This window comes from Amborella trichopoda, chromosome 13 (assembly GCF_054954075.1).
Source record: "Amborella trichopoda isolate Santa Cruz 75 chromosome 13, AtrichopodaSantaCruz75HAP2 v2.0, whole genome shotgun sequence".
Classification (NCBI taxonomy): domain Eukaryota; kingdom Viridiplantae; phylum Streptophyta; class Magnoliopsida; order Amborellales; family Amborellaceae; genus Amborella; species Amborella trichopoda.
This window is the reverse complement of record NC_142348.1, coordinates 43,081,213-43,098,085: the sequence shown is the minus strand read 5'-3', so window position 1 is coordinate 43,098,085 and position 16,873 is coordinate 43,081,213. Positions and strand designations below refer to the sequence as shown.

Below are 16,873 nucleotides of genomic sequence, written 5' to 3'. Positions count from 1 at the left end.
GCAGTTCCCTCACTATAAATTCTTATAATGACCTAGAAATCTATTCCGCTCTTAGTATGGAATTTGAAGCCCTAGAACAGTATATATCTAGTAGGTCTGTAAATACTAAAAAATAGACGGTCTAGATAATGTATTGCAATACCTCTTTTAAAGTCATTTTTCTTAAATCCATAATTGTCGAAATCTAGATGGTCTTCAGAAAGATTTTTCGACACCCAAGTTACATTTTGCACCTTTATTGTATCGGCTACACTTGCACAATCTCAAGCCAAATATGGTTTGAGGCTACCATAACCTTGTTTTATGGAGAGATAAAATACTTTTTTTTAAAAAAAAATAAATTATTATTTTATTTATATTATTGTTTACCAAAAATGGAATATATTTTAGACGCATCATCTTTTGTCCCTAAGGTGTGAATAGAAGAAGTAGGAGAAAGTCGAATCATTTTTCTTTTGCTAATCCAGTAAAAAGTCAAATCATTTTATTATCTAGAAAAAGTACGCAATAAGATTATTTACCTAGGATATAAGTCGATCATAATTAATCTTAACCATTGAATGTGAAATTGGATGGATACGTTTATTTCATTGCTCAAGCTCAAAATTTAAAAGATGTAAAATTGGGTGGTCGCATTTATTTCATTGACCGAGCTCAAAGTTTAAAAGATGTGAAATTGAGCGGATGCGTATATTTCATTGATGAAATTCAAAGTTTTTAAATTTTTTTTTGAACTTTACGACCTGTTTAACCTATCAAATTTCGTATAAGATACTTATCAATTGTGACCTTTTTGTATCCAAAGTTAAAAACATCTTTGTATACAGTTTTTATCTATATTTAGCGACTTTTGTATATTATTATATTAACGGTCCTGATCTTGCCACGAGAGTGCAAAGCTCCATCCAGCGGCCAACATTCACCTACCCGAGACCAGTAAGCGGGCAGCTCTGACTCTCAATCGAACGGTGAACATAAACCCAATCACCGATCCAACGGTGCAGAACCCTAGATTTCGTCACGCTCGCTTACACGAGTGAACACATTCAGCCTCTGTGCGGCTCGTGCGAAGATGGTCACATATACCGAACCCCTGTGACTCTCATCTCTGCAACTCTGCCAAAAATGGAAGCTTTTTGCGGTCGCCACTGAAAAATCCCTGCCCTAAATTTTTCTAGGCTTTTTTTCCTGGATTTTCTATATTTAAAAACTCTGGGTTTTCACCACAATGCATGATGCTTAGGCATTGCATTCTGGTTTAGGGCCTGGGGAACCTCAGTACCCTTTTCTAGTTTTTTTTCATCTATGGGTTGATGGTCGAAGGACTTTCTTGGTCTTTCTAGTCCTTAAAGGACTGGTTCGTTTGGTGTTTCTAGTAACTGGCATTGCATTGTAGTAACGGTTTGGAAGAGTTGCAGAGCCTTTTCATGGGTTATTGCATGATGACACTTGTTCTTTAGGGCTTTTAGGGCGCTTTTGGCTATGGATAACTCTTGGCCAGGTAAAGTTGGTCCCTCTTGGCCAGGGCCACCTTCTTCAGTGCCTCGAAACCAGGTAATGTTCTATTGATGAATCTCAAATGTTATTTTCTTACTCTTTCTCTTGTTAGGTGGCCTTTCTCTCTATCCTATCTCACTTCTCTTTTTTTATTATCCCGGGTAAGATTTTGCTCTCTCTCACTCAAATGGAAGACAAGCGTATTCATATGTACGTTTAGTTTTATTTTTATTTTTTGTTTTTGCATCTTCTGGTTCTTCATGTATTGGACTGATATAGGAATACAGCAATGGTTCCCTTGATTGAATTTTGATTGATTGAATATGCTTTGTGGCTACGGGTTGGATTCATCTCGCCATGTTTTTCTTTACATTTTTCTCTTAGATTGTAGAAACTTCACCAATCACTACTTTTTGGTTCATCTTTCTGCAAAATCCATCGCATTTATAAATGAACATATATCCTTTGTGCTAGTTAGGCATAACCTATGTATCATGGAATAGACTTTGCCAGTCAGAAAGAAAAGCGGACATGCATCATGAAATAGTCTTGGTATATTTGCCCGAAAGGACCAACCAAAATTGCATGTGATTGGGATATGATCATCAGTGTCACTCCTTGTTCTGTATAGGATACATTGACCAAATAAAACTGTTTTTCTGTAGATTATCATAAGTAAGAGTTCCATGTTCTTGTACTCTGTGCAAAAACAGCGAGCTGAAATGAGCTTCCATATGCCAGACCCAATTGCAGGATAAACTCCTTGTCACACAAAGACTACAATGTTAGCTTTACTGAACAGAAATTGGGGGACTTCCTGCCCCATGATACTTTTTTCTCCATTATACCTGCAATGGCCCGTTAATGTAAATATATTGAAATGTGGGATTTGTACCCTTTGATGTAGTTATACCATTGCATGCGTTTAGGTTGGAGAAAGAAAATTTTGAATGGCTCCCAGCATTGTTTGAATCATTGTTTGTTTGAGCTCAAAATATTATTATGCTGGCCTCCTTGTTTGCATCAGGAATTCCAGCTATTTTGACATTGATACAGTGTGCAAAAACTTGGCTTGCGCTGGGGACTCGTCCTCTACCCAAGCCGAGTAACTTGGACGAGTCAAGCAGACTCACTCTAGTCATGCAAAAGCCCAAAAAGGCTCAAAACTTGGAGAAAGAAATTTGTCAAAAATGAACATAATTAAAAGTCTAAAAAGGATGGAAAGGTGGTGGGGGTTACAAATAAGGGGGAGTGGAGGGAAAGGGTGGAGCGGGAAGTGGTTATGGTGTGCAACAATGAATGACGAGTGGAAAAGGAGGGCGGAAGAGAGGTTGAGGAGGAGCGAAGCATATGCATTCATATTTATACATCTATTTGATTAAAACATATGAATTTTATGATTCTTATATTTTTTTTAGTTGTTAGAGTTTGTACCCTGGACTTGGGTCGACAAGTTGCTGAATCCGAGTAACTTGGCCGAGTCGGAATCAGTTTGGTCGAGTTTTAAAACCTGGCATTGATATGAAAATTGTTGTTGCTTCCAAGTTTATGAATTTTGCGCTTTAAACTTGTTTGAGGTTTACCTTACTTTTTAATTCTTTTTCTTTTCAATCAGCATCATCATTTGAGCCTTATCCCAACTATTTGGGGTTGGCTGCATGAATCTTGTTCCACCATTCCGCTCCATCAAGGGCCATACCCTCAGTCGGACTATAAGTTGCCATATTTTTTCTCACTACTTCGATCCATGTCTTTGGGGCCTTCCTCTTGTCCTTTTTGAGCCTTAACTTGAACCAAATCACTCCTTCTAGCAGGTGCTATTCTAAGTTGATGCTGCACATAATTTTTTTTATTTTCAATATTTTTGACAAATTGTTGACCATAACTTCAGATATTAAAACGTCTCACATACAGATGATTATTGGACTTTCAAGACTCTTTTGCATGGGAATCTTGGTAGAGGTTTTAATTGGTTCCTTTTTAGATCTTTTGTGAGTATCTAAACAATATGTTAGATTTTAAGGATATCTATCTGAATGTTTTTCTTTTTCCCTCTCAAATCATCTCCCTAATTCAAGTCATATCTGTTGTTTTGTGCTTGATGCTTTGGGCTTAGATTGCAAGATAGATTGATTACCTTTTTCTATGTTGTGTCCCTTGTGTGGCTGTACGTTGTTCTGATCCACTTGGCATTCCTTTTTTTTTGTGTCCAGTTTGAAATGAATGCTGATCAGTATTTTTTGCATACCTATGCACAAGAAGCCAATGTATCTAATACAATGAACTTTGGTTCTACCCCATACAACTGCAAAATGGCGAATCCTGAGTTTGCAAACTCCTTTATATCTCTCTTAGCGGGGGGGCCTTCTCAGCAGATTTGTGGTGAATTTCAACAACTAACTAGTTCCAGATCGGGCATGGCTACCACCAGTCCTCCTATCAATGAAAACATTGTTAATGGACCTGAGCTCTATCAGGTTATTGGATCTAGAAATCCATTGGCTTTCAATAGTGGAAGAGGCCTTGTTTTCAATGATGGTAATCTTCAACCCAAAAGTTCACATCTTCATGGGTCCAATGCTGCCAAGCAGGTTTTTTCTGATCACACTCCTCGTGACAATGAGATAGTATCGCAGCGATCACCTATTCAATGGCTCATTGGTACCACAAATACGAAACAACAAAATAATGCACATATTTCAAGCTATACACGATTTAAATTACCATCAGATTCAAAATGTGATGTGATTGATCAGGCATCTTCCATTGTGAAAGGGCTTACACGTGCCTATTGCCTTGGTAAAAGTGAGTACTTTTGTCTTGATTGCTGTTTTTATAATGTTTTAAAAGAATAGTTCTTATTTTGTGGATGATTTTGTGGGAAATGCCGTTTTTATATTGGGGAGTCAGTAATGTTTCATGAAATGTCGTTCTTCTGATTATGATTGTATGAGGTACTCTCTGCTCACCATCTATTAATCTGTGACAGGTGGGGATCTTCTTCTTATTGAAGGGGGACATCTTGGAATTGTCTGCTCATGTCATGGTTTGCATATGTCTGTGGCAAAGTTTTGCGAGGTAGAAACTTTGTCAAATGCTAAGTTGAATTAGTGTTGAAATTTAGCGATAAAAAGTTAGTATTATAAGTTCTAGTGGAGCTTTTGGATCAAGAATTAGAGCGACTAAAGATTGTTGATGCTCAACTTATTCTTCCTGCAGCATTCAGGAAGCAGTGTCATCAATCCTGGGGAAGCTGTTCGCACTGGAAGTGGCGAGACTGTTGCTCAGTGGCGCAGAGAGAATTACATAAAATTAGGGGTATGATGTCCTTTTGATTTTCATGGTTCATTGATTTAGACAGAAGGCTATGGATGGAAACATTAATAAAAAAAGGGGTGTGCTTGTTGTGCTTATTAGTCTTGTATCCTTTTGGTTGCATATTATGCACCGATCTTTTATTGTACACTCAAGTATTATGCTTGATGTTTCCCTTATTCATCATATCATTCCCAGGATTGAATAAGTTTTGACTTGTTGCTTGCCCTATGGTTTGATAGCTTATTGGTGCCATTTAATTATTTCTTCATCCTTCTAACAGCCATCTACTTGGTTGTTCTGGCACATAATTTGTTGTATCCAGCAGACACCTATATTTCAGATGTTATTCATTCTTTTGTGTATGTTATTGGATCGTGAGTGAATGTTTCTATGGATCATAATGTGTTTTGGACTTAAATGCATTTAATGAGCTTGGTATCATTTGAAGTCTTATTTGAATTTTTCTATATGATGAATGTGAAGAATGTTACTCACCTTTTGTGGGGATTGTGGAAAGAATGTACGTGGCTTTGGTGTCTGAACTTATTATTCTTCCCCTTAATGATTGTATGTAAAATAATATGCCGGCTGTCCAAACTTGTTAATCATCACCTGTTTTGATACTTGTGTTTTATGCCTTGTGTCTAAACTTGTTATGCAAACGCCTTTGCGAATCTTGGTGGGCTTTTATGAAATGGCAAAATTCTCTCTCTTTTTTGGACGACTTAATGGCAATCTTAATAGAATGTTAAGTGTACTTTTCTATTCTATTGTGATGTCAAACTTTCTGGGTAGACAGCAGGACATCCCTGATTTGCTGGAGAATGTTAACATTGCCATATATCACTTTCATTCTTGAGTGATGTTATACTGCTAAAGAAACATAAACTCAATAGTCACTAGGCAAATTTAGAAAAAATGATAGAACCTAAATGGCAGATTCGACTAGAAACTGTGATTAGAGTGATGTAAATAGCTTTTCTGATATCTTTGTGTAGTGATGATATCTGCTGCATCGGCCAGTTGACTTGAGATCCAGATTTGGTATGTCTTGATAAGGAAATTGTCTTCTTTAAAATGAAAAAGAAATCATACAGTAGTAAAAGTAACAAAATAAAATAAATCAAGATCCTAATATGCAGTATTAGGTTCCCCTTGCTGCTCACTGGAAAATAGGATCAAAGGTTGTTGATACCAAACATAAGTTTCAGTTTCTAGCGGTTGTGAAACCCTAGGGAATTCTCAGGCACGCCAAGTCTTGGGGAGCCTCAGTGAGTCTATGGTGAGATTATTTGGTAGATAAGTAGTGCCTATGGCCTTGGATTTAAGAGCTTCTTATGGGAGGATATGGTGGAATGAATCACAGAACTTGGCAGTTGGAGCTAATCTTCTGGATGCTGTGAAAAGCAAGTCTATGATGGTGCACCAGATTGAACTTTTCTACGGCATTGTGTCAAAGTATGGGTTGATGTATTGTCAGGGTTTAGGGGCCAAGTCTAGATGGGGAAATTGGAAGGTTGGTGGGAAACCTAGCACGCTGGGTACAGTGTTCAATTGCATTACGATTTGCAGGCAATGGAGTGGCATTTTGAATGGCTGCCCCATTGTTTTTATTGTTGGCAAAGACTTCTTTTTGACTACATAGAAACTTTACACGAATCAATTTAACTCAATAAAACCTTCTCACTCCCAGTCTAAGTGAATGGAGTGATGCAAGGACGTTACCTGGAGTTATGCATGCAGTGGAACCTAACAAGTGGGTTTTTTTTTAATGGTTTTTTTAATATTGAGTTTATTATTAGATTTCATGAGGATGGACCTTTGAACCTTCTTGTGACCATCTATACTCAATTGAAATGCATCTAACTTATGCTTAGAAGTTTGGGTGAAGTCGACTTTGTATAAGGGGGTTGTGTGGGTGGTTGAGAATCCAATGGGCTTAGAGGTTACTTTCGTTGTGAATTTTTAATGGGGAGTTTGCTCTAGGTGTTAATAGGTTCTCTCAGTGCCTGCATGAGTCCATTTTGGAAAACTTATGAGGTTGATTTTAATGCCTAAAGATGTCACCTATGAGTTGTTTATGTTGTCTGCGGCATGTGTGGCTTGTCAATTAGTGCTGTGCCACCTTTGTTAAGGGATGGTGTCTAGCGGTTTGATAGATTCTAATAATTTTTTGACTGCTTTATAAAGAGTTACTACTTAGATTTGATTATTGATTACGTGATGTTAAATTTATTAGGGATGACTTTGGGCTTATGTTGGTCACACCAGTGATTTAAAAAACAGATCGGTGCCCCAGATCGGGCACCCCAAAAACCCATCCGGACCGGTGAATCGGCGTTTCGGATCGGGAATCGACCGAATCGGTCGAATTCGGCCTTACAAAAAAATCAAAAAAATTATTAAAAATCATTATAAATGTTGTTTTTTAGGAATCCAATAAGAAATGAAGGTACTACATTAATAACTTCTATTTGTTTACATCAATATGCGAATATTGAGATGTTCTTTCCCTGTATGAAGATTATCATCGAACATTTATTAAAACCTAACTAAATGCAATATTATACATTGAAATTAGAATTATTGGTTTGTATTTTATTATTTTATCATCATTTTACTATACAAATAAGAATAAAATTGAAAATTGTCTTATAATATCATCTAATTTAAAAAATCTTATTTACAACTATAATAAAAATTATACATTGTATAATTTATAATGTAAATAAATTAATAAATAAAATATAAGACTTGGTTATCATTGTAATTAGTATAATTATTAGTGACAATATTATAATAAACGTGATTCAAAAAACAAGGGTATGACCCTCCCAAATAAATAAATCTAATAAATAATAATTAGTGTGGATAGAAATATAGAATTTAAAAATATAAATTTACAATCGTACTTTAATAAAATTAAAAAATAAATAAATAAATTCATACTTGCAATGTAGGGTAATTGTTAAAGTAACTTAAAAATAAATTCTTAAGTGGTCTAAGGTAGTGTTATTTTTCTCTCTTAAAATATCCCATAAACTAATATTTTTTTTAATATTCAATAAACTAATATTAGTATTATTTTTTGCTTTTATTAATATCTTATGAGCTAATACTATTTTTTTTTAAATCCTAATTAGCTGATAGTCTAATATTAATCATATAATAAAATAATCCCATGAGATAATAGCCTAATAGTATTAGTCTTTTTATTTTGATTTTTTGATAAGTAAATTTAATTTTTTTTTGGTAAAAGATAGGGGTGGTGGACCCTATCACCCAATTATTATTTTTAATTTATTTTTTATTTTTATCATGTAATTTAATGTTGAGCGCACACCCGTCTTATTGATGCCCAGCCATCCCTACCTATGTATTAATCTATATGCTCATTCAATGTGACAATTGGGCTATGAGAATTGTTCCACATCGAAGAGATGTGGGACGCAAAAGCCATATAAAGAGACCTGCAACAACATTGATGGCAATTGATTGTTGGGGAGTGCGGTGACGTGCAAGGTTCACCCAATTAATTTCTGTTGACATCATGTGACATCAACATGGTTGTTTAAAGGATTTTTAATAATAAAATGGTAATGGACAACGATACCTGACGTCAGGACCAATGAACTGTGACGTTATATGACATCAACTTGACGATTTTAAAAGTTTTTTAATAATAAAATGAGAATCCTGTTTCTTCCTTGGATTCGGGACGGCTTGAGCGATACCCGATTTGGATTGCCCGATTCCGGATCGCCCGATTCTCGATCGGATCGCCGATTTTTCAAACACTGGGTCACACTGAGAAAGAAATTATTAGAATGACATTGTGTGTGGAAAGAAATTATTAGAATGACATTGTGTGTGGAAAGAAATTATTAGAATGACATTGTGTGTGGAATCAGCGTTGTAGAATTTCGATACAGCTGCCTAGGCAGCTGGGTAGGCACCTAGTTGGGCGCATTGTTCCCTAGGCTGATTTCCTGGGAGGTGAGGGTTCTAGGCCCCTAAAATGGTGTTTAAGGTGTTGGATTGGATGCCAAACCCCCCCTCAAACTGCCATATTTTTTAACAAAAGAAATGGAAAACACGGTCTAAGTCCCTCAGATTCTCATGCACAATGAGTTCTAAAATTGAAACTGAATTACTAAAAGTCTAAAATTATTTAAGACCATAGGAAAAGAACCCATTGGTAGATTGGGTTTAACCAATCTTAGTAGCCTGTCATTCGACACAAACCATGACCCATTTTTTAATAAAATATCATTAAACACAAATCGTAACCCACTTTTAAATAAAAGAACCCACTGAAAGTGGAAAATGGGTTAGAAAAAATTACATTATTACCCCATTTCTATCATAATACAAATTTAAGACCAATAAAGAAGGGAAAAATATCCATTGAGATCTAAGTTTAATGATATTCTATTAAGATTGGGTTACTCAAAAAATAAATCTAAACTCAATATTCATAAAATGAACAAATCCTAAACCAAAAATGTAAATATACTAACCTTTGAAAATGCAATCGATCTTGGCTCGAATAGGTTACTATTGGTTGACAAAATTCCTCTTTCACAACCACTTCAAGCCACAAAAGCCTAGGGACCTAAGCAGCGGCGGGAGCCAAGGCGGCCTCTCGAGCACCTAGGCTGGTGCCTGTGGACCTCAATGGCTAGGCTGGCCTCCTAGTCCAGTGCGCTTTGGCCATGTTACTTGGCTGCCTAGGCAGCCGGGCGATTGAATTCTTTAGCACTATGGACTACTAATAGATGCTGGCATACTGTGACTTGGAGTAGTTGCGGGCAGTGTTTGAAAAATCGGCGATCCGATCCAGAATCGGGCGATCCGGATTGGGTATCACTCAAGCCGTTTCGGATCCAAAGAAAAAACGTGATTCTCATTTTATTATTAAAAAACCTTTAAAATCGCCAGGCTGATGTCATATGACGTCACTGTTCATTGGTCCTGATGTCAGGTATCATTGTCTATTACCATTTTATTATTAAAAATCCTTTAAACATCCATGTTGGCATCATGTGACGTCAGCATAAATTAATTGGGTGGACCTTGCACATCACCCCAATCCCCAACAAGCAATTGCCATCAATGTTGTTGTAGGTCCTTCTATATTATGACTTTTGCATCCCACATCTCTTCGATGTGGGACAATTCTCATACCCCAATTGTCACATTGAATGAGCATATAGATTAATACTTAGGTAGGGATGGTTGGGCATCAATAAGAGGGGTGTGCGCCTGACATTAAATTACATGATAAAAAAAGAAATAAAATTATTAAAAATAATAATTGGGTGGTAGGGCCCACCACCCCTATCGTTCACCAAAAAAATTTAAATTTACTTACCAAAAAATCAAAATAAAGAGACTAATACTATTAGGCTATTATCTCATGGATTATTTTATTATATGATTAATATTGGACTATTAACTAATTAGAATTAAAAAAAATAGTACTAGCTCATAGGATATTAATAAAAGCAAAAAAGAATACTAATATTAGTTTATTGAATATTAAAAATATTAGTTTATGGGATATTTTACGAGAGAAAAATAACACTAACGTATACCACTTAAGAATTTATTTTTAAGTTACTTTATCAATTACTCTACATTGCAAGTATGAATTTATTTATTTATTTATTAATTTTCTTAAAATATGATTGTAAATTTATATTTTTATATTCTATATTTCTATCCGCACTAATTATTAGATATTAGATTTATTTATTTGTGAGGCTCATACCCTTGTTTTTTGAATCACGTTTATTATAATATTGTAATTAATAATTATACTAATTACAATGATAACCAATTCTTCTATTAATCGAATTTATTTACATTATAAATTATGTAATTTATTATTTTTTGTTATAGTTTGTAAATTATATTTTTTAAATTAGATAATATTATAAGACAATTTTTAATTTTATTCTTATTTGTATAGTAAAATGATGATAAAATAATAAAATACAAACCAATAATTCTAATTTCAATGTATAATATTGTATTTAGTTAGGTTTTAATAAATGTTCGATGATAATCTTCATACAGGGAAAGAACATCTCAATATTTGCATATTGATGCAAAAAAATAAAACTTATTAATGTAGTACCCTCATTTATTATTGGATTCCTAAAAAACAACATTTATAGTGATTTTTAATAATCTTTTTGAATTTTTTTTAAGGCCGAATTCGATCGATTCGGCCGATTCCCGATCCGAAACGTTGATTCACTGGTCCGGATGGGTTTTTGGGTGCTCGATCTGGGGCACCGATCCGTTTTTTAAACCACTGGTTGAGGTCTTTGGCCCCAAAGAAAAGACTTCTTTAGGATTGCTGTGCACCCAAGGTTTTGCTTGTGGTGGTTTCGGGATTGGAGCTTTGGAAATATTACTGAAGATCTAGGGGGGGTAAATACGAGTTTTACTGAGTGATCTAGAGATGATGTCAATTTGGTGAAAGTGAACTTATGACTAAAGTGGCCAGATCTCTTGTTGTGAGAATGTTTTTGATTAGATGCAAAAAATTTCTACATTGGTGATTATCAATTCGATATGTGCCTACTAGATGTAACTCCTGCACGCTGAAGGTTTATCAACTTCACTACTAGAGCGCATGTGAGAATGTAGATTCCTTGACAAAAGTAACCCTTTGTTATTGGATCCTGAATGGAATCTCCTGATTGACAAGAGAACATTCCAGTTATTGGGGGTGAAAGCGATGCGATGGAGTTGCTTTGGGATCAGTCTCTATGGAACTTTGGGCTGATATTTTTGGCTTTACTTCACTTCAGTAAAGAGGCTTGTCTCTCGCACTGCAAATCTGAAGCAGGGCCCTGATTTTGTGTTGACTCAAGGTTCTGTCCATATGCGACGCGTGCAGACTACTAGAGTGCATACCAGTCATTGGGGGTGAAAGTGATGCCATGTAGTTGCTTTGGGATCAGTCTCTATGGACCTTTGGGCTGATGTTTTTGGCATCACTTCATTTTGTTAAAGAGGCTTGTCGCTCAAATTGCGAATCTGAAGTGTGTTGACTCAAGGTTCTCTTTGTATGCCCAGTGTGCAGACTTTCGTTGCTTCGGCGTGTTGTTCCTCACATATGCTGTTCATCCCTTGCACATCAGGGCATTAAGGAAGAATGTGGGATCTTTTGCAACAGGTTGACATGTCAGAATTAGGTGCTGGTGCTGCCATGCAGTTGGATGCAATGGTGAAAAACTCAAATTAGGTGATCAACTTGGTTACCGTCAAACTGAGTGGACTCATCAAGGTGAACACTCAATTTGTAAAAACTCGGGCGAGCTTCTCACTTTTTTGTGAAGAGACAAAATATTAAGCGATATCAGCCTGGTACAAACTTAAATACATGAATGCTACCAGTTTGCAGTTTCCTTTTAGGTGATAAAAGAGCAGAATAAATATTATATACAGATAAACTCAGTCATACCCAAGTTCGACTATGTTTTCGAGTCAAATCCTGTTTTAATTAGTAGTTGGATGTTCATAGTTGTTTCTTATAGGTTTTCTACCTTCCTGCAGCCTCCGTCCCTACTTTCCTATGGGGGGTTTTTTGGAATTTGGATATCCTCTATGAGGTTTATTTTCGATATTATTTGTAATATGGGATTGTTTAAGGAGTTGCTCTGCAAAGATTAGCTGTTTTGGGGCATCATGCTCTTATTGTTATTTGAAATACAGGGATATGTATGGAGATATAGCAAATATCTTACAGTTTCATGTTTGGAGAACAAATTCCTTGGGGAGTTCCTTTTTTAAGGATAAGTTGGTAAAATCTGTACCACTTTGTACATTCTATTAGGGCTGCATGTTTTTGGACATTGATATCTTTTGGCATAGGTGACCAAGGATCACAAAAGAAGTGATTTGGAAATGATTTTATTGTAACATTTCAGGTGAGGTCTTTTGGGATTAGTCCTTCCCATAAATCTTTCAATGCGTATATATTGGAATGGGCTTTCTTCCTTTATTTAAGGATAAAGGTTCTCTTTCAGCTATAAGGGTATATCTTAGGGAAAGCAGAAGAAAGGAAATAGTTTATGAAGTTACCGAAATGGTCAACTGGAAGGAGACACAACTAGTACAGTTTGTTTGGTGACCGATTTAGCTTTATTATTTGCCAGAGGTCTTGAATAATATCTGGGACCTGGGTTATTGCTGATCATTTTGAGAATCCTGATCATTTTGTGAATGTTAAAAAGGTGAAAATGTATTTTTACTGTTCATGTAGTTATGGTATGTTTATACATGTGTCTTGATTTGTGGATATATTCAGGTGTTGGCCGCTTTAAGAATGTCTATCTCATGGGTTCTATAGTTTTTTTTTTTTACAGTGTGGATGGTACTTTGTCATGATGTTTTTATGGTGGTTCAGATCAAGTTGCCAGATGACACTGCTGGCTGGGACTGGCCTGATGGAAGCACTGCAAATGCTGGGAAACCAAAATACAAATCAGCTTGCATTCAGAAGAATCAGAATATTGAGAAGAACTCTGGTGTTTCTCGTCATGGTTATCCTTTTGATGGACAACCAAGGTCTGAACAACCTTGGAACAATGCAAATTCTTTTAATTACCCTCGTGGGGGACTTGCCATACTGGAAAGTTCAGCTAGTAGGACAACTGAGATAGTCCGTCCAAAGGATGGTGACAATTCTAATCTTACTTCACCCAGTAGCATGCCTGCTTTTGTGAGTAATCATACTACACATGCATTAAATGATACTTTGCCTGGCCCCAAGGTGACAAGAGCTTCACTGGACAAAGGTTCTGAGCATTGTGAATACCAATCTATTGTCGATTACATTGAGTTCATTAGCAAAGGTGGCAATCCATTTGTTACCAATCAAAGGTCAACGAACCTGAAATCTTTCAATGGTGGTTCTACTGCAAGAAGATGCAACAGGACAAGGGAAGTATTTATGCTGGATAAGGATGCTATGGCATCAAACATTGAGTTGAGGCTTGGGCAACCATCTCAGCAGAGCCAGGCACGCAATTGCTCACTTCCATCATCAATACGTTCTCAATCATTCAATGCAATTGGTGATCAAAAGTCCCTATTTTGTGAACAATTGATCCAGAGAGGTAAATTGAAAATAGTAATTTGAGTTTTGATGTAGATTAATGTTGCTTGCATTTATTTCAGTTATCATTGTTCTTGTTTTGTAGAATTGCCAGTTATTATTAGGATAAAGACGTTCTAAATTATTTGATGCAGCTTCTGGTTCCAGGATAACTGAGGAATCTAGACAAAACTTTCTACGTCCATCAGACCTGTCAGCAATGAAAGAACGTGAGAAAGAGAGTAGATTAAATTCTGTCAATCCCGTAAATAGGAGCACACATGTTGGGGAACCTGGTATCGTTAACCTCCTTGAGGGACACATGTCTAAGAATTCAATAATGTCAATGCTACTTTCACCCATGGAGAATTTTGGTACTAATGAAGAGGGCCTAATGTTACAGCCTAATAGCAATATGGCTCCAGAGCATCTTGTGCCGAAGTTAATTCACAGTAATTCTCAACTTCTGAAATCTGGAACAAATTGTTTCACAACAAACAAATCAGAGATGATGGAACGGAAATTGGCCAACCATATTGATGCGGTCAAAATGTCAAGGGACATGCCCAATGGTTCCTCTACCTTTTCAAGCATTGGCTCCACTGTTCATGTGAAGCAAACGGGAGATTCTTTACTTCATGGAATCAGTGTTGGGCATGGTAATCACAGCAATTCAGTTATGCTTGGTGGACAAAGTCCTGCCAATTTGCCTCACCCAGCTATTATATTATCAGCTGAACCTGATGTCAGGAACACATCTGATCATTTTGTGAAGCCATCCTGCAACGCCAACGCCAATGCTAATCCTGATTCTTTTTTTCATAGGGCTGATGATTCTGCCGCTTCAACAGGATCATCAGTGATGCCAGTGAACTTCTCAGGTTGGAATCCAATATACTTATCGAATCTGACAACTATACTTCCTAATGGGGACTTGACTGGTTTAAGGCATCAGGTGTCCGATGAGAATCTGAGAGCACCTACATTGAGAAGTTTGCCTCAGGTGTCTAAGCAGGATAACAAAGCTGCTACACCTTGCATGAACCTCGATCAAGGACAGTTTTACTGTCATTCAACTGTACAGTTGCCAAATGATTATTCTCAACAAGAAAGATTTGGACCTGAACCAAAGCAGGGACCAGTTCTGAATGGTAATCAGGATACAACTGAAGAGCAAGATAAAACTACACGATTTTGCTGTAAGGGTTTATTAGATGGTGGACGTGAAAAGTTGAGTTGCCTTACAGGTGTATATGATGAAATCTCATTTAATTTTACCTGATAACATTTAAGTCTTGACTATGTTAAAGGATGCTAGTTTTTTGTGATATATCAACAGGCTATGGGGCCTCTGGCTACATTCTGAAATTTCTGTTGTTTTTACTGTTTTGCAGGTCCAAACAATTATTGCAAGTGTTGCAATTTGACTACTGCACCCTCTATTTCATTACAGCCAAGGGGAATTGATGTTCACAGCTCTCATTGTCATCAAAATTGCTGTGTTGAGCAACCTTTGCTTAGGTATTTTTGATAATTAAAACTTTTACTTTTCCTGTTCAACTATATTTGTATTGACTGGAAGTTTTTCATTATGGGGTTGTTCATTGTTCACATTTTCTTTTTTCAGTTCCATGTGGAAACAGAATGTGTGCATGGGAAAGTCGTGGATTATTAAGTGCCTATAAATGCTTATCCATCCATCTTGGTTTAATTTATCTCATCAAGTTGTTGTCATCCTAATTCTCAAGGATAAAAGAAAAAAACCAATTGTTCCTAATTATCAAGGACAACAGTAAATATGGAGTCATGTGAAGAATAGATGTCAGTGATGCTGCATGAATCTTTTCTGGGATGCAGACTTTCCATATTGAGGGCCACATAAATTAGTTGTAGAGGCTAATTGTCCCATCACCAATCATTGTGGTGGTGTGGAGCTGCTATTAGTGGTGTCCAATGGCCTATATCTCTATGGTTCGAGTTGGGAAAAACCTGGTTGAAAACGGGTTGCATGTGGTCGAAAGTTAGTATAGCTGGTAGTGTCTACTGCAAAGAATTGGTTGGCTCTAGTGACAAGGCTGGCGATGATTACTTGGGGGTCCACTGATTTGATTTGCACTCTTCTGCAGCTTTGAACTGACGATAAATGTTTTCTTTGTGATGTCTTTGGTCAAATGCCAGATGGATTGCTTGAGCTTTATGGTTTGCTCTTGGCCTGAAATGGTCATCCTTATTGGCTCCATACTGTTTCAAAATGTATTTCCTGTGCAACCTGGACCAGGTTACCAAACTACTTATCTCAACAATCCCTCTTAAGCTGTATAGTAGTCAAACATCATCTACTACAAACACTATATGGGCAGTTGGGTTATGAGAATATACAAATTTAGTTGAAGAACAGTAGAGAAGAATTAGCTTGTGCTTCTAGACAATGTTAACAGGAAAAAAAGGACAAAAGGATGAACCAGACACATGATCTTGGGGGGAAAAAGACAATGATTTTGGAAATAAGTGAAATAAATTTATGAGATTTTAAATTTTGAAAGGCCAGAATGAAGGGGATTACAAATCTATAATTTATTTTCTTTCTCGTGCCTTCTCTCTCTCTCTCTAGCCCCCCCCCCCCCTCCCCTCCTGCCCTCGAAATTTATATTATGAAAGTTAGTCCATTATGGTAATTGGAAAGAAAATAATGAGTGTAGAGCCCTTCTGATTTATCTTGTCTGCCTCTTATCGAGAACCCTTTGCCTTGCTTGATTGTTTGTTGGTTTCTGCATGACTCTAGAAACCTTCAGCATCTTGCATGTGGATCGTTTTTAACTGGGTCTCTAGGGACCTCCCAAGAATATAGCATGCATCGGATGTGGAATGATTTTAAACAAGAGGCACCTTTGTGTTATACATCTAGTCATCTTCATCCCCTTGCAAAATCGCATTCTCTATGGC

The 16,873-nt window shown here is 36.6% G+C and overlaps 1 protein-coding gene across 17 annotated transcripts in view; it reads left to right on the top strand.

The window, feature by feature from the left end:
* Positions 1 to 1,063: 1,063 nt before the first annotated feature.
* LOC18442513 (uncharacterized) overlaps positions 1,064 to 16,873 on the top strand; it is a 42,582-nt gene continuing 26,772 nt past the window's right edge. For 14 of the 17 annotated variants that reach the window (XR_016047084.1, XR_016047083.1, XR_016047082.1 and 11 more), the window contains exons 1-7: positions 1,064 to 1,554; positions 3,711 to 4,302; positions 4,487 to 4,575; positions 4,717 to 4,815; positions 13,241 to 13,952; positions 14,086 to 15,177; positions 15,325 to 15,451. Coding sequence is in view for 7 of the 17 variants with exons in the window: in XM_088855158.1 (XP_088711284.1) it covers positions 1,483 to 1,554; positions 3,711 to 4,302; positions 4,487 to 4,575; positions 4,717 to 4,815; positions 13,241 to 13,952; positions 14,086 to 15,177; positions 15,325 to 15,451 (2,783 nt within the window). In the remaining 10 variants the exon portion in view is untranslated. Of the gene's footprint in view, positions 1,555 to 3,201; positions 3,312 to 3,710; positions 4,303 to 4,486; positions 4,576 to 4,716; positions 4,816 to 13,199; positions 13,953 to 14,085; positions 15,178 to 15,324; positions 15,452 to 16,873 lie in introns of those variants that run through there. The other 3 variants (XM_088855159.1, XM_088855156.1, XM_088855160.1) reach the window with 3 other exon arrangements.